The sequence below is a fragment of the Amblyomma mixtum genome, chromosome 3 (genome assembly GCF_055824585.1).
Source record: "Amblyomma mixtum isolate Tamu chromosome 3, ASM5582458v1, whole genome shotgun sequence".
Lineage (NCBI taxonomy): Eukaryota > Metazoa > Arthropoda > Arachnida > Ixodida > Ixodidae > Amblyomma > Amblyomma mixtum.
In genome coordinates this window covers 52,141,858-52,166,028 of record NC_143014.1, presented here as the reverse complement: position 1 = coordinate 52,166,028, position 24,171 = coordinate 52,141,858, and the positions used below count along the sequence as shown (strand labels likewise).

General features: G+C 44.9%; 1 protein-coding gene across 6 annotated transcripts in view; it reads left to right on the top strand.

The window, feature by feature from the left end:
• The first annotated feature begins 4,610 nt into the window (after positions 1-4,610).
• LOC149350189 (mortality factor 4-like protein 1) overlaps positions 4,611-24,171 on the top strand; it is a 30,736-nt gene continuing 11,175 nt past the window's right edge. For 4 of the 6 annotated variants that reach the window (XM_089579161.1, XM_089579159.1, XM_089579163.1 and 1 more), the window contains exons 1-11: positions 4,611-4,736; positions 5,055-5,101; positions 5,180-5,247; positions 5,433-5,519; positions 8,232-8,261; positions 14,141-14,235; positions 17,355-17,467; positions 17,645-17,746; positions 21,982-22,073; positions 22,240-22,342; positions 24,075-24,144. In XM_089579161.1, coding sequence (XP_089435287.1) covers positions 4,709-4,736; positions 5,055-5,101; positions 5,180-5,247; positions 5,433-5,519; positions 8,232-8,261; positions 14,141-14,235; positions 17,355-17,467; positions 17,645-17,746; positions 21,982-22,073; positions 22,240-22,342; positions 24,075-24,144 — 835 coding nt within the window. In that variant the 5' untranslated portion in view covers positions 4,611-4,708. The remainder of the gene's footprint in view (positions 4,737-5,054; positions 5,102-5,179; positions 5,248-5,432; positions 5,520-8,231; positions 8,262-14,140; positions 14,236-17,354; positions 17,468-17,644; positions 17,747-21,981; positions 22,074-22,239; positions 22,343-24,074; positions 24,145-24,171) is intronic. The other 2 variants (XM_089579160.1, XM_089579162.1) reach the window with 2 other exon arrangements.

Sequence of the window (24,171 nt, the reverse complement as noted above, 5' to 3'; positions counted from 1 at the left end):
CGCATCGTTTTTTTCGCGAAGGCAGCGGAAAGCACTTTTTCCCCTCATTTTTTCCTTGAACTGGTACACCTGGCGGCGGCCTCCCGAACTACTGCTCCTTGGAGGCTGTGACGTCACGCGTCTCCTTGCCTCCGTGCCCGGCTGGTCCGGCCGCTTCGGGTTGCGTCTGCTGCAGCTGCGTGGATAGCGTGAACGTTATGCACCACGTAGGGGACGCGCTGCGGGTGCCGCCGCTTGTGTCCGAGTCGTTTGAGCTCGAATTTGGTCCGCGCGGCTGCCATACCAGCGAAGTGGGGGGTGCCATAGTAATATTCCGCTAGGTTGTAATGGTTGGGCGGCGGGGGAAGAAACACGCCATGTTATGCCTTCCCAAAAGATGCTAAGCTCTGAAGAATGTATACCTGTGGCGCAGCTACCCTTCGCGACAAACCTTCTAGGTCCGAGTTTTTATCGCGGCAATTTAATCGACAGCGACTGAAGCTGTGGCTGCGGAAGAAGCTACGGCTTTTCCTCGTAAGTTCTCTAAATTCGCCACTTTGCTCCAGTGATGACTTCAAAGCCCTACTGTATTTTCCCTCCTTGGTCGCCGCAGCAGGCGTACCATGCCTGAAAATGCGCGTGCGCCTTCCGTCTCGTTTATTTTTTTAATCTTTCTTTCCGAAGTGTGCCATCTGTCGACTCGAACGTCGGCCGAACATGCTGCCGCTGGGATTCGGCGCCGTGTCGTCTAGGGATGTTTGCGGGCCCCGTCAGTCCCCACTTTGGCGGGCCTGGGCGGCCTAGGTACAGGTAATGTTGCCGCCAGGGGATGCTTTTTGTTGTCAATGCATTGGGAATACGAAGGGCCTCTCCTGAGTTTTCCTTCCTCCATGTTGAGCCCCGTGCTGCCTAGAGTTACTGTATATGCTACCAAAGGTAACTCTAGTGCTGCCTGCTGCCTAGGGTGCCTCGATGTCCGCGCTGGCTATCAGGCACCCTATTGCTCCAGTAAAGTTCCAGTAACTATTTAGCGCTCTCTACAGTCGCTGGATAAGTTAGTTACTCTCCGACTAGAGCAGCCAATAAGTTACGAAAGACCTTTCACATGCGCTTCGTTGTGTCTGAGCGTACGCATGCAGTGTTGGAAGCAATGCAGCTTTCCTTTCGCTAGACTCAGCGCTAGGGTGGCATGCCTGCGGGCTCAGTGCACCGACAGAACACAGCTTGTTGCGGAGCTGCGGACGGTCGGTACATGAGCGTGCGTACGCAGTCCAGAAAGCTTTAAGTACCTTTGCTTTCATCCCATGCACTCGACGCCAAAGTGACTGCTTTCGCCTGGGCGCTTATGTTTCCTCTCATCTAAGTGTGCAGCTTTGCTTGGTGGCCCAGCCTTGCCACGCTTTGTTCCCTCTTTCAAGAAGTGCGGCTAGGAAAACGAAGAGTCCGAAAACGAATAATATAGGCGAAACGCTAAAAGCGCCCGTGTGCTGTGCGATGTCAGTGCGCGTTAAAGATCCCCAGGTGGTCGAAATTATCCCGGAGACCTCCATTCCGGCACCTCTTACTCGCTTTGTTCTTACACTCCAACCTTCCTCCCTTCCCTTACGGCGCGGTTCAGGTGTCCGCCGAGATATGTGAGACAGCTAGATACTGCGCCATTTCCTTTCCTCAAAAACCAGTTCACCTAGAGAATAAAAAATTGCTTTTGCTCTGCCCATCTCTGCCCAGCGTAATGCATTTTACCAAATTGCTATAGCAGAAAAGTAATTTATTACATTCGCAAATTACTGTAAAAGTCAATAAATTACTACACTTTAATTACTGTAGTTTAATCACTGCCACGTCTAGAACACGACTCCGTCCCGGTCCACACGGATTGCTATAGCAGAAAAGTGATTCATTAGATCGCAAATTACTGTAGAAGTCATTAAACTACTACACTTCAGTTACTGTAATTTAATCGCTGCCACATCTAGAACACGGCTCCGTCCCGGTCCGCACGGACGCCCGCTGCAGCCGCGCCTGACCGTGCTCCTCACCGCAGGTAGAGTGTACAAGGTAGATATAGCATGGTAGCGAAGGCTCCATAGACGCCCATTGGTCCAAACAATGGCGGCTCATGGGAGCACCCCAGCGCCACTATTTTGGGGGGCAACCTACGTATGAATGACGTTGAATGACGTCACGCATACGTATCTTTTGGCGCGAATTATAAAGTGGCCTTTCTATAGAACCCGCATTTTCGAGCCGGTATCACTTCAAGGTTGCCTTTCAGTGCGCACCAACCTTTGCCAGTCAAATGTGCTCGATTTCCTGCTAGTTATGGCCTTGTTAATGTGCAATTGGGAACCCAATGAAAGTGACTGGCAAAGAAGCTAGCATAGAAAGGCTGCAGCACTTTCAGACGGTGGCTAAGCATGCATGATTCGTAGTGGAAACCTTGGTGAAAATACTGGTGCTAGTACCGTTGAGTATATCAAGGTACGATGCACAAAGCACAGGCTCAAGTGCACAGTTTGCAATACAGTGTACAGCAATGGTTTTCATATTCATGGTTTATTACAGCAACCAAAGAAATACAGTGATAAAGCACACGAACGAAAAAGGCGCGTCACAGGCAGCTGGAGCAGTAGATTTTTAAGCTGGCTATTTATCTCAATGGTCACAGTGCGGATAGGAAAAAGCCCTGAAGTTCCACGAACGTTGCCAGGTAGGAAATTGAAAAGTATAGAAAACAATGCTACGACAGCTTCCATTGCGGCAAACATGACATGACATAAGTAGGCGCATCAACACATTGACCATGCAGCACACAGGGATTACTCTTCACATTTCATTTCTTCAACTGAAAGAATATAGCAGCTATGTATACACCTGCATGACAATATTAAAAACAAGATTTAGCATCAACAAATCTGCACAACGCTAGAGCATTACACCATACATAGGGCCTGCGCACAACCTCGAGACCTCCTTGTCGCTAACCGAAGAAATTTGAAGCAATTCTAATCAAACTAAAATATACATGAAGTGCAGTTTAAAGAGAAGTGCAAGGACATTCAATACAGCCACTCCTTCCTCGAGTAGGCACAGCATCGAGACGCAGCCATCCTGGCCGCATATACAGAAACAGGTCGAAGTGCTTGGAAGAAACCCTCAGGTCTCGCAGCTGGCACGGCGTCTTCTGCAGGCTGAGGTTGCGGCGGAACTGCACCCACGTTTTGCACCTGGACATGACGCAGCGTCCACGTTATACAACTGCACCCAAATGAATACCATATACTCCAAACGTCAATACGCCAAGATTCCTTTAACTTAAATGCAGTACGTTATAACTATGCCAGAAAATGCTCGCGCCAAGCCTCCGCGCCTCAGAGTGCGGTTACACTCGCCTGATACTACGCGGCTAGCTGCTTTTCTATGCTCAAAGAGTGACGAGAGCGATGCAGCGAAATGAGTTTAAAACTACATTGACGGTCATGTATACGTAGAACGGCAATAACTATTGCTGGCCGAATTCAGTTAAGGCACAGTCAATGCGGCGCACATACACATGGTTGAGTTTCGATACTGTCAGTTGCGAGGGGATCCTCAAATTGGCTTCAGGGTGCTGCAAAACCCATTAATGTCATGCTCAGAGCTGTTAGGCAGCGCAGTTGGTTTTAAATTGACCATGCGGCAAGTAGAGGGCACGTGGTTGCTCATGAGAGCCCGGTATCAATTTCACGTTGGTGAGAGTTGGCTGCACGAAACTAGCTATAAATAAGACAAATGATTTGTATCTTTTGCACATCTGATGACTGCAAGTGCGTGCCCTGCAATTTACTAAAATATCCCGATAACATGAAGCCAAGTGCGTGTGAAACAGTTACAGCTACAATAGGCGCGGAAAGCCCGACAAAATCATATCTAGAGCAGACGACAAAGGCAAAAGCTCACCTGCGAAAGTCCAGAGGGAAGCGGTGTAGACTTGGTAAGACACCCACGGTACAACCCACGCTGTCAGAATGTGCCACGGAGCAAGGCTTCTTCACATGCCGCAACCTCATCTTGAAATGCAGAGCTAAGCGCTTGAAACGATGAGCGCGAAGCCTCGGGAAAAGGTTTCGCACTGGCCGTACACCGAAGGAAACGCTGCAGCGGTGCAGCGGGGTGCAGATCCTGCCTAACGGCGACAGAGAAGCGACGAGAAAGGACCACAAAAACTTCTGAAAGGGGCCATTTTGAGACCGGCGAGCTTAATTTGCACGCTTTCCAAGGCGCGCCGTAGCAGGCAGCTGGAGATAAGAAATCGCTTCGTAAGCTGCGGCCGGGTACCGTAACAAGGCCTGCAAAGTCGCGCTGCAAATGCACCGCATACTCATCAACGGAGGGCGCAACAAGAGCGTTGCAAAAAATTACAAAATTCAGCGTAATGTTTTGCAGAAATAGTTTACCTATTTTATAAACGTGGCAATAAAATATTCAATTCTTTTTGTTGTTTTGTAGCATTTTATCTGTGCTTTTGAATTTCATGTTTGGGCCGCCCAAAGTGGCTGTGCTGCAGTCGCGCTAAACCGTTTTTGGGCCCAGCCTTCGCCACCATTCTACATCCACCTTGGAGTGTACTCTACCACAGGGGCGCAATGGCGCTGCCGGCGCTGCTGCCGCGGGGACGCAGCGACAGCAGGGGGCGCTGGTCACGCGCGCGGTCTGCGCGGTCCGCGCAATTCAGTTTCACCCGGTGAACATGGCGCCGAAAGCACGCTTCCAGGATGGTAAAACTGCAAATTATATTCATTTTTCTGCCTGCGCGAATCATTTTTGATCTATTCAAATTAAAATAGAGTTGGAGTAGTTTCCTGAGGTGGCTTTGGTAGCGAAGTACGGCGCCGGTTGTATACCGGCCTTACTTGCAAGCTACATGCGCAACAGCTTTGTGTCAGTTTTCACAGACGCTAACTGTTTTAACCGAACTGTGTGTTTTACCGTGGTCATATATGTCCGAAACACCATATTTTCTTGAATAACCATGATCAGCATGAACCTATTCTGCTGCATTTCTGGTCGTAAAGGGAGCTTTACTTAACTTATAGGTGAAAAGGTGCTTTGTTTTCACGGGCCGCTTCTCTACGAAGCCAAGGTAAGCAATTTTGACATTTCTAAATGCCTTGTATCTATTTCAAGGTACAGCAGTGGCGTCTTCTCGCTTTTATTCTAGTGTATCAAGGCCCAGGTCAAAGACAAGCAAACCAAGTATTTCATCCACTACAGTGGATGGAATAAGAAGTAAGTGTCGGTCGACTAGTCTTCGTGACCACTGTTTTTTGTTCTTTTCCGAGCTTTGCCGTTTCGCATTCTGCTGGAACTTTGAGTAATCGTTGTTTGGAGTGACATGTGGCTCCATTTTAAATGCGTTGAATAGTGGTTTGATATCATTTGTCTACACTTATTCTTTCATGTTCACGACGCAGTTGGGACGAGTGGGTTCCTGAGAGTAGGGTACTCAAGTTCAACGACGCTAACCTTCAGAAGCAAAAGGAGCTCGAGAAGGCGCATTTGTAAGTTTTCATTTCTTTTGTTGTGTGCATGCAGCGTGCACATATTGTCTCATGCGGCTTCAGCATTTTTTTACTTGCTTGCCAGCAGATGCTTGTGCATGTTTGGTGGACTTGGCATACGCTAAATTGAGCAAAGAAGGCGTACAGGGATTAATACTGTTCTGTCATTTACTCCTTTGCTTCTGCTTGATAGTGCAGCTCTGCTAACATGCACCTGCTGTTGCACACCCTGCGAAGTAACCGTGTTATGCTTTTTGATGTCTGTGCATACATATTTCATTTATTCTCCACAATGCATTTCAGGGACTGATAATGGTCACAAAGGAAATAAAGTTTACAGGCGTATGGTAGGGAAAAATATGTCATGTTACTGTCGTAATTATTTTCCATAAAAGTGCTTTTCATTTCTCAAAAGTGGCACTTCTCAGACAGCTATGACACAGCAACAAAACATTTCTCTGCTGAAAATGCTCCATGTGAGTCACATCTCAGTCAATACTGCTGTTGGCTATTGCTGTTCTTAATTGCAGCACTTTTGCTGATCACATTACGATGAGCATATGCGAACACGAGCACTTGCATCTTGTCTTTATGCTGCTAGTTCTTCAGGTTGACAGCATATTCATGAACTATATTTGACTTCTCCACGAAAATTTTTTAGGATTTCTCACCTCTCTAGTAAAGACCACATTCTTTCTTGCCCTCGCCCAGGCACAGACAGCCAGGCTTCAGCCATTGGTAACTGATGGTGCTTAGGTTACGGTTGCAGGTGCGATCCATGCAAATGAGTGAACAGCAGACACAGCTCTGTTTACATGGCCGTATACGAATCGGAAAGGATCGTCCATAAGAGCTGCCAACGTGGTGCATGCACAAGACCAAGCCTTGTAGTCTCCTTGTGGTCATACCAGGAGAGCCTGAATGACTTCTGGCCCACAGATCGTAGTTTTGAGGCTGCTGCTGTAAACCATTCAAGAACATGACATTGCAGCAGTATTAGAAAGCTGCATCAACAAAAGCTGATGTGATGTATGCTTTCAGCGAAGCAGCAATTGTGAACTGGGGTTAACGGCAAAATTATTTGGCTTATGTTTGGTAAAGATGCCCTGTGAGGATATTTTCATGGAAATATTATTACAGAACTAGGTTGCTGTTAGAAATGCAAGTGGCTTTATTTGGATAACGCAAATTACAATGGGTGACATCTATAGGAGGGTTTCACTGAGGCCACATTTTCATGTGGTGTGAGCGTCGATGCATTTGTTCTGCTTGCTAGCTTACAGTGTCAAGTTCACTGCGGTTAACCGCACTGTACTGTAAGCGATCCATGACATTTTTGCATGTTGTTAAATGCACTCACATGCCTGCCCTTTTCTTTGTGGAGCTCGCAGTGCAGATTGAATTTTGCAGCAGTACTATTCTATGCCAGGGTACAACCACATAGCTTGTTTGGCATTGCTGTTTGTTGGCTACCCTTGTGCCGTGGCTTGATGAAATTGAGTGGCTGCATTATGCAAAGAACTTGATTTCCAGCTTTTCATATGCTACTCATGCAGGACGCATTGTAGTGAAACAGTGAATGGACTAAGTAATGCCCCAGTTCCAAAACTCTCACACCAGCAATGCACATATATATTCTGCAGTTGTAGTCGGCGAACTGCTCAGGCTTTTCCAGTGCTGTTCCAGCAGAGGAGCAAAGTTCTCAGCTGTGTTATTTGTGTGGCAGATCTACTGAGAATATATTTTCCCATGCTCGCAACTCTAACGGCAGACGTAACAAAAATGTTTTGCTGCTTCAAATGCACATGACCTAGAATCTAGGTTTGGTGGAACAGCAGTGTGCTGCAATTCTGCTACATTCAGTTGTAGCACATCGCTTACAGGCAAATGGAGATGGCACTTAATTTTGGTTATGTGTGGCTATGCGAACAGACTGCACATTTCTACTATTCTATTTCTAATATTTCTACTTGTTGAAACTGATATTATTAGCACAGGCTCTGGCCAACATTAAAAGAGCACGGAGAATGTTTTCTGCTTTAATACGGGGATTATAGCTGCTTTGGAAGGCTATTATTCACCCAGTGTACGTGTGCTACCTCGTGAGATTTTGCTATATGTTTTTTTGCTCTCTCACAGCAGTACTTTGTACCAGTAACGTGTCGCAAGTTGGCTAAGGTGCTGTGCACTGCAGCTTAATGGTGATGGCGGGTGGTGTTCGCTTTTTAACAAAAGGCTTCAGATTGTGCAGCAACATGTGCACATGCTTGGTAGCAGCTTTGCAAGAAGGCCGTTATTGTACAAACACACGAGCACACGAGTATAGTAGGAACTATGGGAACTTAAGTGGTGAGCCTTGTGTCAACGCAATATTTTGCCGTAGTGCTTCGTTATTAATTGCAGCTGAGCTGTGTGCGGGAAGTGTGTTTTTTGGAGTAATCTTGTTACATAATAGGTGGTAGGCACCCATTCTGGACTTGGTGTTTAAATATCCTGCCCAAGTCTCACTATGGGTGCCAACTGTGTATTAAGGGTGTGCTGAACGAGAGACCTTCCTGCAACCTCTGAAGTTTTAGTGCGTGACAGGCCAGCAGAACATCATTGTGTTGTCATCATTAAGCTGTGGTGTGCTATGTGCTGTGTCATGTCTGCTTTCATTTTTTGGGACGCTCTCACCCACACTTTGTGTGTTTGCTTTTTTGGATGGCTCAGGTCTGCAGCTTCTCACTCGCACTCAGCTTTGTAAGTACCGGCCTCATCCCCATCACTCTGAGCTGTGCCGCAGTGCCTGGCTGTCCACTTTTCCTTGCAGTAGTCTGCTGCTGGGACACTATTGCAAGCTTCCAGTTTTGTATTCTGCCATAAATGCACATAGGGGTGGCCATAATGAGATTTGGTGTGTGCATTTGCCTGCCACTTTAGCTGTGCTGTCCAAGTTGCTGCTTGTGTATCGTTTTATTGTGCACATATGGGAATTCTTTGATTTTCTCATTTAATGGCACTGGGTAATTTTGAAGGGGCTCACAACCCCAGCAGTTCGATTCTGCTTGACCGCCATTTTTCTTCTCGGCAAAACTGCTTTTCTACATCACTACCCTCTTGACCAGTCAGAAATTTGCAGTCACGCTGGTGGCAGGCTTTCCGCCAAACGGCACCTTCAGCGATATTATGTTACAGCGTAAAAGACGTAGCATGATGGCAAGTCATTGAAAAGGCGTCAGCAAAATTCAGTTTGCTTGCTTTTTATTTCACTGCTGCTTTCAGCAGTGAAATAAACTCAAAATGTCACCTGCTTTTACAAAAAATTACTTAGGGCAGCTTTAGAAGACTGCTTGCGATGCTGTTTTTATTTCCAGTCGATAAATGTGTGCTCTGCACACATGTTCTTTGGAGAAATTGCTTTTTTTTTTTAGTGCTTGCATCACATCCTTTACAGCCAATGTACCGTAAAAACCGGAATATAGGTCGGACCGGAATATAGGTCGACCCCCCCGAACTAACAAATTCTAAAAATGAAAAAAATCTTTTTCAATGGCAAAAGTACCGAAAGACACCCTTACCTTGAAACAAATTTCGACTCAACTGGTTGCACGGTAGAGAGAGGGGGAGAACACTTTATTTGATGACAAATTAAGTGCCCAGCAAGTCTTTGGACTGTCGCACCAGGACTAGTTGGCTGGCCAGCTGTGTGGACCCCAGCCAGTCACACCAGGTTAATGGTGGGGGAAGTAGGGGGATGGTAGGGTGATGGGACATTGGAAGAGGGAGTGTTATAGGTTGACGTATGCATGGGGGCTATTTGGACAGGAGAGGTCTGGGTGTGTCCAAAAGGGAAAAATTGGTTGGATAGAGGAGTGTGTTCGGTTGAATATTTGGAGAATATGGGTGGAAGTAATAAAGCAATTCAGGTAAGGGAAGGAAGTGTCTGCAAGGATTCACGCAAATGTGAGTAGTGTTGCGTGATTAGATTCATTAGGTTCTTGTAGAGGACAACTTTGTCACCGGAGGGTTGACTTGACCAGGGAATGGCAGTTACCCAGTGTAGAGTATCACGGGCACGCTGATGTGCCAGTTGCCTGTAATCCCAGTGTGGCCGGGTATCTACTTAAACGATTACCATGTCAGTTCCAAGGGAGAGGAGAGCCTTGGAGAGTTCATCGTGTGTTTCTTCAGGGAGTGAGCACAGGGAGAGCACAGACTGTGGCTATTGAGTTTGTGTATATGACTTGAAATGGAGAGGAGAGAAGCTCGGTGAATGAGATACTGGCACAAGCAATGGGTAGAAGTTAAAGGACGGTTGTGGAGGAAAGGGTTGTGTATGGTCCTGCCATGTGGATGGTGGGAGTAGGGGAGTGGAGTTCGTAGATGCAATTCATGGCTGCTCCTCTATTGCCACTCAAAGACAGGGTAGTGTTTACATAAGCAGTGGTATGGGAGGAAGGAGAGGCAGGATATCGGGAGGCGGGGGCCTGTCTGCAGCCCTCGTGTAGAGTAGGGGACATGTTTCATGGGATGTGGTCAAAGCAGAGATTCGATGGCAGAGGGGTGTCCGGAATATATTGAGGGAGGTCAGTAAGGCCAGTAAGGGTGATTTCTTGGCTGCTCCAAGAAACAGTAGCCATCACACTCCCGTCTGACGAAACGGCCTCTTGGCACATTCATCAGATGGCCACTGCTTTGACTGCTGGCTTCAAATCAGTAGTTGGGGGCCTGTTTTGTCTGCAATGGCAAATCGATATATGTGGTCCTGTGGATTGTGATTAAGCATCACTAAACTTTACATGTAATTGTTGTTTCATATGTGCCTATATTTCATAGTCAACAATAATGGCACCCATTGCACATACAAGATTTACAGGATTATCCAATGGCAGGATAGTGTGCACTCTTTCAGTTACGGTGCCTGCATTACCAGCAGTATTGTGCTTTTTAACTTGGCAGTCCTCCATAACGTTATGGATTTTTTTCTTTGGGGGCCTCGGATAAGTGTCCAGGTTGTATCTCATCGCAAGTTCATGTGCCTCATATTGGTTCGTCCAAAAAAAAAGACAGCTTCAGCGCTATTGCAGAGACCTCATTAACTTTATCCAACTCTGTCTTTGAGCTGAACAGCTGCCTATGAATAGAAATGTTTTATCGCTAAACAGAACCTTTCTCTTTTTATTTGCCTGGTGAATGCTGACTTTAAATGTATGTAGGGCGTAGAGTCTAGTGCTGCTCTCTTATACGTGGCCTCAGATTGAATAGTCATACTTACCAGCAGTGACGTCACACTATCAGTTGTGCCATCTCAAAAAATTTATCAAACTTATTCAATCCCTTTGATGAGTTTTATACTTAATGTTGCACTTCATGCATTTGTGCAATATTTTTATTGATAGCCCCCACTGTTACACACAATATACGAAATGATGTCAACCTAGCAAAACCATTTTTCTAATGTATTCATGGTGGAAGGCTGCTTGCTTCTTTTTATTTCATTGCTTCCAGTGTTCGCAGAAGCTGTATGACTTATGCCAAACTGGAAGACAATCTTAATTAAAGCTTGGGAAAATTGAAGTACTTCGCAAAATTTGGCTTTATTCCTCTCTCTGGTTGTTGTAGTAAAACTGTTTTCAGGGTCATGCACTCCCTCAAAGGATTTGAGCCTGCCTTCCCCTGAAAAATGAACAGAAAGTCAGGTTGCTTGAAGCACTCTTGCAAAAGCTTGCTATGTTGTAATAGCAGCTGTGAGTAACAGGTGCCGTTTTCATATTGTCAAGATAGGAAGTTGATCTGTTCTGTTTTCATTTTTGTTTGTTTCATGTCAGATTTGTGTCATGCATATTGTTGCATGGTTGTTTGCCCTCTTTTTTCCTTCCACGTTCTTTTCCCGCATTTTCAAGTATATAATGTTTGCTAAGGCCCGTTTAACAGAAATAACTGTTAGTACTCTCCATTACTTTCTTATTCATTAATGGAGATTCAAGAGTTGTAACTAGAGATGTAAAATTTCAAGAAATTTTGAATGGCATGAAAAATACGGGGTTTTTTTTTTCATGAAAAACTGGAAATTTTGCAGAACATGACAAAAACAGATTTATTTGCAACAGCACAACGATCAATAGTAATGCTCCAGCGTTCAGTCCAATATGCAGTTATAGATGCCATATTGTGAAACGAACTTCTTGTTCTATTGCACCGAGAAAGGGAACATGAAAACTGATCCATAAGTCACTCCACATCGGACTAGTCACTGTCGCTGGATGCGGCACTACGCGCAGCAGCATGAATCGAAGCTGTGTCCACAGCTAGGTTCGACTGCACATACACAAACTTTCGAACGCTTTCCCCTGAAAGCCTGTTGCAAATCCTTGTATGGAAGTTTCCGAAACTGGACCAGTTTTGTTCGCAGCGAGCGGATGATGGTGGTATCTGCAGCAGTCAGCAAGCCAGACGAGTTAGCGGCTGGTTGGTGCAAAGGCCTTGCCACCAGGTAGATGGGGCCACGTGCTTCGCTGAAGACCCCTGTCCTGGGCCAAATTCCTGCGGATGTCCTGTACTCTGCTACGTTGGAAATCGAGAAGCTGGGCTTGCATTTGGTTAAAACCGCTTACGTGCACAGCAGCCTATGTTATTTATGCCGTGTGTGCAGTGCTGTAGAATTTGCAGCCGTTTTGTTCTACTTCAGCCGTGAGTTCAAGTATTAGTGTGTTTTTAAGTCAAGCCTGGATCTTATATGTGACCTGGCCTTCAACTTGCGTACTCGCAGCACGAACGTTTTAAAAGCACTACCTGGAACCGGCGATGACGACTACTGTCCAATCGTTCAACAATGCACTCTGTAATGGTTTTCAAAGCAAAAACAAAAACCTAAACTAAAAGCAAGCAATCATAAAACCTTAAAATTGTGTTGTGAAATTTTCGATGTTTCTTCCCATTTTTTCTCGTCTGAAAAAAACAAAAAAAAAACTTTTTTTCCAAAATTGCGGTGCTTTTTTCAGGCCTTCACATCTCTAGTTGTAACTGGCACCCAGCTATAGCAGTAGCAGAACACAAGCTGTGTTACCAGTTCCATAGGGATTATTGTATTAAGCACCGAACATGTAATTCTCAAAGGGTCTCTGAAGTGTCATCCAGAGTTTTTATTAGTTTATAAAATGCTAATATGAAAAAGTGAATGTTTTTAAAATAATTTTTATATTTTCATACATATCTCACTTCATTTCATTAGCTCGTTATGAAAACAAGTCTCAGTGGCATTTTTTTTTTTTTTTCCAAATAACTTTGGTTTCCATCTGAGTGATGTCGGGGGGTGCTCTGACATCGTGAATAATGTTGCCATTTGCTTTGAGAGCATGGGAAATACTAAGTCATATATGGAACTGCTTTTCTGGGGGAAAATTTACCATACCTTACACTAAATTAACTGAAAATAGCACATTGATGCCAAACTTTGTTTTCAAAGCAAATGCACAGTGTATAAAGTTGTCTTTAGTGTCACTTCAGGGGAAAAGTGGCCCTCAGTTTACACCAGAACCCTGTGGGCAAGTGTTTACAAAAGGGGGTTTACTTATTCAGTGGGTTCCTTTTTTTTCTGTTTTTTTTTTTTTTGCACTAGGTATTACTTCATCTTGCACTACTTGCTGCAGAATAGTTCTTATTACTGTTTTACTTTGCAATTGGTAACACCTGATGAAAGCAAACAAAAATCGTGTCTGCTTTCTTGAAATCTTCAGTCTTGTACTGCTCGCTAACTTCACACTCTACTGGTCGTTCTGGCATTGTGGACAGAAGCAGATCTCTGTGTCTAATGTTCCTGCACAGGCAGCCACATCTTAATTGTCAGTGCATAATTAATGACTGCTAGTTGCATGGAAAATTTTTGCGAATGGTTAGAACAGGACATTTTCTCCAGCAGGGTATGTCTTTAAAAGTCTCGCAGCACTTTGAACTCGCTGTTTTTCTTTCCAGCAGTGAATGTACAGTCAGGCCAGAATGAAACGCAAGCAGTTCCTGTGTACAAAACAAAATATTTTACCTGTGTTCTTTCGTCTCCAGTATACAACTAGCCTGCTTCATGTTTTTGGATAAAGGTTCTACCCAAGTACATATTATAAATAGGTTGTAAAGGAATATCTCGTTGCAGAGTAGAAAAGTACAGCATATGCTGTACATAATTTATTTGTACTACCAGCAACGAATGAAACGCGAACATGAAAACTGAGGTCGCAACACAAAAACACCAACGTATTATCTCCTGTATTGGAAATGCAAGCGCGGTTGAATAACACTTCTAAAGAAGAGTCTTCATGCCTTCGAAATTGAAATAACAGGAGCTAGTATACAGCTTCTCCTGGCTAAGAGCTGCGCATTTTCCAGTGCGTGGTTCAATTGTCTTGTTCGCGTTTCATTTCTTGCTGATAGTACATCTTTCCCTTGCTGTTCTTTTTTTTCTTTTTTTTTTTGTGAGTCGTGTGTTTGTCTTTATGGAGATAGCAGCATTTGGCTGCAGCTAAGCACACTGGTCAAAATTGATTTGCGGTAATAAAACACCTGATTAGAGTGTGTACATCTGGTTCTACAAGCATATTAAGCAGCTGGAAGTTTGTCTTCACAGAGCACTGTGTGTGTACTTTCAGAAAGGGAAAAAAGAACAAAGCCACTAAACCAAAGAAGGAAGTTGACAAGGAGCGCTCTTCAACTCCATCCCAGGAAAGGCCACAGAAGCAGAAAGGTGTGTGTCTTTTTTGTTTTTTTTAGCTTAATTTACCCTGTCTTTGTTTCTACCAGCACAAAAGTGTACATATGACGTTTTTTTCCCCCGAGTACCCTCTTATAGTTATTAAGCTTATACTTAATATAAACTATGTGCTTAACTTTGCATTCAGCTTTTTTCTCTTAGTTTTCTTTTGCATTGCTGTCTGTGCTTCACAGAGAAAAGCATACTAGAGCAATAATTTCAAGTGGAATAATTATCCTTCAAGTAGAGTACAATAGTGCAGGGTGTTTTGCATTATACGCTGCATGTTGGTATGGATTTCCCTTTCCAGGCTAGGCCTCTAAGCAGGTTCCTAGGTTGGTTGTCTGTCGAATGCTGTCTCATTGCTAGCGGCAGTGGTGCAACCGTCAAAATACAATACAGTCTTGATGATACAATCCCGGTTCGTACGAATTTCGGGATGATATGAATTCGTAAAATGCCTTGGCCAGAGTGCATATGTGCACTGGGCAGGAATTTGGATGTTATGAACAACCCCACTGCGGGTGATACGAATGCACGAGCCGCGACCACACTCTCAAGCACCAAGTACTTGCTGCCGATACATCGCCGACGACGGGATTATCAATGTCATGGTGCACTCCGTTTCTAGTGAGCGGCAGCGCGTGGTCTGTACATCACCTACATCACGATCGTCAGTCACACGGTATGCTCTGCAAACAGCGATTGGTGCTACGTGGCCCATAATTTGCCGCTGCAAACATCAGTCGCGCGATGTGCACCACGAACAGTGAGCCGCGGCACGTGGTCGTAAGTAAACCGTGTCAGTCAGAAACAGATTTGCATAAATTCTGCATTCGAATTTTGTTAGTTTTGGATGATACGAATTTCAAATGATATGAATACTTTTGTTACTCCCATGAGATTCGTATGATTGAGATTCTACTGTTTAGGGCAGTGGGCCTGTGTATCAGGTACAAAGAACAGCTGTGACCACACCACTCGGATACAGCTAACAATGAGGCGCTGTAAACTCATTCTCAGAGTAAAAAAACTCATGCTTTCGACAAGCGCGGAGACTAAAGAGTGTCTCCCAGCCCCTGTGCCACCACCCTGGAAAGAATATGGCAACCAAAAACGCAATAAAAAGTGCAGCATTGAAACTGGAATTAACTGCCTGCAAAGCGAGCACCAAGAGACTGCAAGGTCAAGCGCAAGCAGAAGAGTGGTGGGCGAGAGATGTGGGCAGCATTGAAAGTGTTGCTGTCGGAGAGTAATCACTCATTAGCATCCACCCAAGCGCAGCCATATGGCTACAAAGGAACGTTGGATTTTCCTTTGTAGCCCGTATGGCTGCACTTAGGTGGATGCTGTTGAGTAATTACTCTCTAATTATTAATTTACTCCACTTGTTGTTGATCAATTCACTCTCTTCCTACCACCTATTAGCTGTTCTGGTTAGCTCAGTTAGTAGAGTGACTGCCCCGGACAGGCGATAGATCCAGGCTCAAACCGCGGACCAGGACACATTTTTCTTGAACTACTAACTTTCTGTGCAAGCTGTTTAGCTCTCTTTTGTAGCCATACTCGATTGGCTGCACTTGGGTGAATGCTACAGAGTAATGGCTCCCTTATTACAAATCTACAACACATTGGGGATTCCGCTAAACATTAGACCAACGCTGTTCCCACTTCGAGTTGATGATTTAGCTACTCTTGCCATACCATCTGCTAGCAGTCTTGGTTAGCGCAGTTGGTAGAGCAGGTGCCCAGACAGGTGGTGGTCCCATGTCTGAACCCTGTGCCAGGAAGAATTTTTCTTTTACTGCAAAGCTTCTGTGAAAGCGTTTTAGCTTTCCTTTGTAGCTGTATGGGTGTGCTTAGGTGGATGCTAATGAGTAATTACTCCCTTCAAATCTACTTCAACTTGGAGTTTCCGCTAAAGATTGGGCCATCAAAGTGAAGGTGCATGCCATGCATGGTCAGTGGTCAACCAGCAGTAGCAGTTTGAGACATATGGATACCAATAACGTGGTATGCCTTGCTGTCCACACAGCTGGTCACATGGTATGCATCACCTCCCCTACTGGCTCTCTACTTCCTGCGCTGCTACCATGTGTAGTTAATACCAGTGCCTCGAAATGTTCGGTATGCGCATGCACAGTGCTAGCTGCATCACTGAATGACCCAGGAGTAACAGATGATACTGTCAAATGCCCATGCAAACAGGTGCATGTGGATTTGTGGCAGCACGTCAGTGCACAGCCTGCTGGCCTTGATGTAGCCAGGGATGACTTCATTGGTGCGGATGACGCCGGTGCCATTGTGGAGCCACTAGCTGACAAAGCCATTGTACAAGAAGTGCACACATTCCCCGACTACTAGGAATCTGAATATGGTGACGAGAGGAGGCTGGACAGCTGTGAACCCTTCAAACGCAGTTTATTATAGTACTCCCCTGAGTACCATAAAAACCCACCTATAATACGGGTTTTTTTAGAATGTCAAATTTCCATCTCATTTTATATGCAGATCCAAACAATTTACGGTCAAAATCTGCACCAGACCAACAAGTTTTGCCAGGCCCACTCGTCGTGCCACTCTACTTGCTACTGTGACACATATGGGACAGATATTAAGTAGAATTGCTACTGTGACACATACGGGACAGATATTAAGAAAGCAGCATGCTGCTAGCCCTCGTTGCGTGCCACCTTCTGTCTCATCAGCGTTGCACTTGCAGTTCTTTTATTTAGCATGTTGTACCTGTGAACCCACTTAATTTCATCTCGAGAAATAATGAGCTGAAGCCAAACACAGTGGATGGTACTTCCTTTTCATTGCCTGTCTGCTGTGTACTAAGCCTTGCTCTGAATTAGTATGTATTTTGCGATTGCGTTCGGGAAAAAAGAAGCACATTTCAATAAGAAAAAAAATGTGATAGGATGATGCTTTGGCTAAACTGAAACTGTATGGTGGCCATTTTGCTCCATTAGTTTCATTTATCCAAAGTAGACCTAATTGCGCATTACCGTGTTTGTTTCTTTTATACTGGTTACAAGGATATCCTTGTGAAGTTGTTGCAAAACATTAGTTGCAGATGTTTTGTGGTTGTGTCATCTGTACAATTACAGGCACTGCAGCAGCATCTGCAGTCACCTCCCATCAGGCTACTAGTCAAGCCGCCGAGTCTAGTGGAGAAAGCCACCGGAAAAAACGCAACCGTCAGGACCCCCACATTGAGCCGGTAATTTTGTTTGCTTGCTGAATGAATATAACGAGAACTTTCGTTTGTGGAAGAGATGTATCATTATGACTAGAAGGCCAGCCTGTTGCTGTGCAATATGAAGCTGTGATGTTTTCGATAACTGGCAGTGCCTAGTTTATTCCAAATCATCTTTAAATCGCTTTACTTTTCTTGTAGGAGGAACTATTGGCGGTTCGCACAGAGGTCAGAGTGTGTATACCAGATGAGCTCAAGTCTTGGCTCGTGGAAGACTGGGACCTCGTAACTAAGCAAAAGAAGGTATGCTTAGCAACCTTGCCATGCTGTTTGAAAGACAAGACTTTTATGTGAAGTCATGGATTTGAGCACTGCTTTGCACCCTATATCTGTATAATCTTTTTCTTCATTTTTAGCCTGGTTTTCCTTTGTACGGATAACATGAGTGTGATTCTTTGTTAATATGGTCTGCTATAGTTGGATACTGGCCCTCGGTATGCATTAGGGACGATAAATGGATTGTCCGACAGCATTCTGTCTAGAAGACTGCAGGATTCGCGGATATAGTTGAAATTTGCGCAGTACTTGGTTGCACACAAAACTAAAACTCTCACATTGTGGCCCGCAGTGTATTCTGTGTTTTTCGGTTAGCCAGTAGCGATTTTCCCTCCAAGATATGTGGCTGCGCACTAAGAAAACGGCCGAGCACTGCAAAGAAGTTCCAGGGTGTTTAGCAGCCTGGAAAATCTGGAATAGTCAGGGAAATTTTGTGGACCTGGAGAAATCGGGGAATTGTCAGGGATAGCATCAAAAAGTTGCTAAGTCAGAGGAAAGGAGTGACTGAAACTACCATGATGGTCGGCAGGGATCTGCGACTACAGCGAGTGCCCAGCTCACTGTCCATGCACATTTACGTCTCATATTTTTGCTTTGCACGCATATAACCCATAATACATCTTTTTCTCATTACCCATGAATCAAGCACTGCATGCTGGTTTACTCTGCGCTGGCTGCCGCACTCCTCACTGTGTTCTTAACCCTTAACGGTCCTTAGCCGGTCCCCACCCGACAGTGCAACTTGGCCTTAGCGGTCCACTGTCGGGCACGCCCAACAAGCTTTTGAATTGCGCATGTTTTGTCTTGCTACACAGGACGCACTATCTTTTAAAACAATTAATAAACTAGAGTTTTCTTGCATTTGTATTTTTTTTAACTGGAGGGCAGCACATGCCGTATTTTCGCAATTCTAAGCACCCCCTGAATTCTAAGCCAATTCTAAGCGCCCCCCCCCTCACTTTGGGCATCGCGATAGTGAAAAAAGGGGGGTGCTTAGAATCGAGTAAATATGGTAAGTGCTTTGGAGCTTTGGCACGTGCGGGCGCTCTGTGATTCTGTTAGCAAACCGCTGGTAGCAGCCGCCGCGGTGGCTCAGTGGCTATGGTGCTCGGCTGCTGTCCTGAAAGACGCGGGTTCGATCCCGGCCGCGGAGGCTGAATTTCTTTGGAGGAGAAATTCGAGGCCCGTGTACTGTGCGATGTCAGTGCACGTTAAAGAACCCCAGGTGGTCGAAATTTCCGGAGCCCTCCACTACGGTGTCTCTCATAGCCTTAGTCGCTTTGGGACGTTAAACCCCATAAACCAACCAACCAACCAACCAAACCGCTGGTAGCAGAGCATGGCTGCGTTCTTGCCGAATGCTTGCTGCGGCAAAAATTGCCAAGCTCTCAATGAAAGTGACGATGATTTCAGTAAGGAAGACAACTATGTGCCTCCATCAGATGATGAAGACACCATTTCCACAGAATCAAGTGGCAGCATTGACGACAGCGACTGTGTTGGAGGCGATGTCTCTGGTGACACGCAAGCATAAAATGGTGGAGGAAGCTGTTTCTCTGGCTTCTGGGAGCTTCTATCATAAACAACTTATTTTGATGAGAATGCAGCAGCTCAGACAGGGCCTAAAGGAGCAGTGACCCCTTCAGTACCTTTATCGAAGAGCTTGTCGATAATGTGAGGGCCCGCGCTAAAAAGCAGGGTCCATCTGCACGTTTGGATGGCAAGGAAAGACTGAATAGCAGGCCTCACTTCATATATAAGCTTTCCAGCCTAAGCAGCAAAGATTGCGCAGTTTGCAGTGACCGAAAAACCAAAGGGGGCAGGAAGGAAACAGTGTTTTTCTGCCATACAGTCCGTTATAAAATCTGCACAGTCCTTTAAAATCCTGTACTGCGTCCAGGGGAATGCTTCGAGAGGTTTCACACGCTGCCAGATTCCATTGAGAGATTTTGGCAGGTACGGAAACCTCAAAAATAAACATTCGCTGAAGTGTTTTTGCACCCTTAACTTGCACCCTTAAAGCGTAACTTGCGTTTGGCACCTGCTTCCGTAAAACTGTCTGCCTATTTAACTCTTGTCCGTCCTAAACTTGAATATTCATGCTCAGTCTGGGACCCCCAACAAATTAACCTAGCCAAAACCCTCGAGTCCGTCCAGAGCCGCGCGATAAGATTCGTATATTCTGATTATTCATATCACACGGGCGCAACAGCATTGAAAACATAAGCTAACCTCCCCAGCCTTGAATCCCGTCAAAAAATAGCCAGACTCTGCCTTTTCCACAGGTTTTATCATTCGCCTTTTAGTCATTCCGTTATCACCCCTGCTCACCGCCTTTCACTTCTCATCAGTCATCCGAAAGCTGTTCATACACCTCGAGCATCCACTTCTGCACATCTGAAATCATTCTTTGCCCAGACCGCAAGAGATTGGAACGACCTGCCCACTGAAGCTTTCATCCATCCTGGCCTGGAATCCTTCAAATCATTCATCACTGATTTAATTAAATAATATGTTAGCCCACCCCTTATGTAATGCCCGTAGTGGTCCTTTGAGGTACTAATAAATAAATAAATTTCAATGGAGTTTAATGCAAACGGCTTGTGCTGTGCGATGTCAGTGCATGTTAAAAACCCCTAGGTCGTCTAAATTAATCAGGAGCCCTTCACTACAGTGTGTGTCGCTTCAGGGTGTTAAGCCCCACAATTTGCAATTTTATTTACAGTTGCATATGACTGCTCCCATCGAAGCAAAAGCTACTTACCTCATGGCAAATTCACCTTCGTTAACTTTTTTGTCATTCGAACAAAGGACAAATAGTTAGTCAAACTCTACTTTTGGCAAAAGCTTGTCTTGGCAATCAAGAAAAAGCTTTAGTGGTAGAGCATCTGTTAGTGTGTCGCTCCACCAGTAGTTTTGGCACGTTGCTAACTGTACTGTTTTGCTCTGCAGCTAGTGTAGCCGGCGCCATCTATGGGGTTTTCTTGTAGCCGCATGTGTCTGAACAGTTTGCTGTAACCAAAGAACTCGTTTTTGCCATGACTCTCTTATGCTGAAAATGTGCCTTAAACAATAAGTATCATGACTGTACTATATTTTAAGATAGAATATTACAGATAATGACTGTATTCCGCTGCGCAAAAAGAGAGGGTGTATTCTGGCTCTGTAGCTTTGTCTTGTTTTATCTGCAGGACAAAGTTTTTGTGGTAGAATAGTTATTTCGTTGATTGGATCTCAGTTTTATGCAATGCAGAGCCTATTAGGCCTTGTGCCTAATAGGCCTAATAGGTCGTGTGCTTGGGCTGCACAGGTGCGGCGACATGTAGTTTGAATTTAGGTGGCGGAACTGATTCATGTTCAAAGTAACTGGCTGCTTTATGCATAGACTTCAATAATGCATGAACGAGCAGAGTCTGACACTTCAAAATATACAAAAATTCAAATGAATGAAGTTAAAATTAATGAGCTTTCACTGTACCTTTTTTCTTTCTCTCCTCCACTGCAGCGCAGAAAAAAAAATGTTGAGCTGAGATATCCCCGCACATTTTTTGCAACTTCACTGTAAACTTGGCAGTGATCAGAAAGGCATGAAACTCGGCACAGTTACTATAATGTGCTCTCAGCAAGTGAATATACTCCAGTACTTCTTAACATGCATGAATGGCAGTTCCTAAAGTTGTAGCCCTTTTCTGTGCCTATGCTGCTCCCATAAAAGTTCATGTATGAAAATCGAAGCAGGCATTTGGAGGGGTGGAGAAGCCATTCTTCACACCTGAATTTTTTTTTTTTTTTTCACTGTACCACTTTATTTGAAATCATTGCCTGCCATGACAGCCATACTTTCCATCCTTTTATACTTTGATCGCACGAATTTGAAGTTCAGTATTCTAGACACATGCATTTTCTTGCAATACCCTTGTGGTCTGGACAAAACTGGACAGTGAAAGCATGACGCACCCCATGTTTCTCTGTTACAACACAGCAAGCAGACAAAGGTGAATTCATCTTGAAACAAGTGCCTCTCTGCTGTCTGCCATAAAAATGCCAAGAAGAGGCAGTTTGGGAAAAATTTAGCATTTTTGTCCTCATTTCACTTCTGAAGTAGAATCGTTTTCGCGAACAGACCATGTTTATGTCTTCAAAAAGTTTATATTTCAGAGAACGAAGTAAACTATATAACCAATGCATTTATTTGTGTGCAGCTTGTCCAGCTTCCTTGCAATGTCACGGTGGACCAGATCTTTTCTGATTATGTGAAACAAAAGACATCAGTGAAAGGCATTTCATCTAACAAGTGAGTAACATTGCATTATGTGCATTGTCACTTATTGTTCTTGGGGATCTTTTGTTTTGTATTGTTAAAAAAGAAAATGGGCTTTCTCATGTAGTTTTGTTTCGGCTTAAACTGCTGGCTGCAAAAGTATGCCAGTCAATGTGTGTTACATTTTGCTTTTGTGCAGGAAGAGTGCTATTATTGAGGTGACAAATGGGCTGAAGGAATACTTCAACGTCATGCTGGGGAGCCAGTTGTTGTACAAGTTTGAGAAACCACAGTATGCTGATGTAAGCCCCCCCTTTGCCAAAGTCTTTGTTCATTTGTGAGTGCCTGTAAATGAGAATATAATACCCCTGCTACACGGGCGTTTCGAATGCCTTCCAACCGAACGTCATTCTACTCGAATGCCAAACGTGCGCTGCTACACGACGTTTTTGAACGGCATTCGGTTGGAATGACTTTCCAGTCGAAGGAGCTCCGCGGAGACATTCCAGATTTTGGAATGCCTTCGAAACGCGAACACAGCCCGAACCAACCAATAGCCGTCGCCGCCGCCGTCTCTTCGCCCCGCCCACCGCCGCGCGACTGCTTTCGGCTCTGTGGCTGTTCATTTCGATACCCGCTACTCGCTTTTTTCTGCTGTTTGTTTAGCAAATAGTTCGTGTTCCGTCTAGGTGAGTGCTTGCAGATAATAGTACACCAATGAACATTTACCGCGTGAGCATGAAATTTCCCCAGGAGTGCGCCGATGAGGACGATTGCAGTCATACTGCTGTTTACATTGGTTTACATCGCTTCGTATGAACAGCTTGTGCTCATTTGCAAGACACAAAACGAAATATGCGCTTTAGTTCTATTAAATAATCTCTTCTCTTCTGTACCGGTTGTACGCGTGCTTGTTTTCGCAGTGCGACAATCTGTGGGAAGCGCCGACACGATCGCTCGCCTGAGAAACACTTGACAGCCGGGTTGTTGACATCGGATGATCGGCGCTTCTCGCTAATTTTCCCGGCTTCCTCCAACATGCCCAGTACTTTATTTTAAGCTACTTTATCCAGAAGTATGTTTGGTGACCGTTCGCGTTAACTGAAATGGCCTAACTTGTTAGTTACAAGCTAGCGACGGCGACAACTGCTGCTGGCCGTAAAGCACTGCTCGGCAGCTCGTGTCACACCGCCGCTTCCCGTTCATCGTATGCGCATCCTGCGATGTAAGCAATAGTTGATTTCATGTCCCTGTTGTCAAAACTACACTCGTTGACCATTTGCATTCGCTAAAACTTGTGAATTCATTCTTCACAACCACCGCAATCACCGATCCAACCCTGCGGATTCGCTAGGCCTAGTCGTCGCTGAAGGGAACGGAGTCGTCGTCGACTGAAATTAATTTTGCAAGTGGTTATCGCTATCGAGTGTCCAAGTGTGCACATGTGAAATATAGCCGTTCGTTTCGCTTATTTCCAATACGGATAATGTATAAGCGCGCATGTATTCGCACTGTCCCCTCATCAGCGTGTTTTCGCTCAGCCGCCGAACTCCCGAGGGCATATGAAGGCTGACCGTCCGCCGATCGGATTCGTCGGTGTCGTTTAGCCAAAAAACTTGTCCCACTATAATATTAAAGTGAACTGGATAGTTCACTATAATCACATGATGCTGTTCACCGTGATAGTGCCATTGTCGGACTAGTGTGACCGTCGTCGTCGTTGTACACTGAAAACGAGCCGAGAATTTCGAATGCGTTTGGAAAGTGCCGTGTAGCACCGCGGGATTCCGTCGAGTTCGAATGCCATTCCAAGTCTCGAATGCCATTCGACTCAGATGTCATTCGAAAGTACCCGTGTAGCAGCTTGTAGGTAAAATATTGTGCAAGATAAGGTGTTCGGGCCTTAAGCAGCTTTAATGAAAGCAGTGCAGGGCCAAATCTGTCATCATGAATTCTTAAAATGGCACTGGGCTTAAAGCTGTTTGTTAAAAATCATGCAGCAGTCTAAATTAGCATATTTTTTTTTACACACAGATTGTGAATGACAGACCAGATACACCAATGTCACAAATATACGGTGCCATTCATCTGCTACGACTCTTTGGTAAGTTGCAAACCTGAACATTTATCT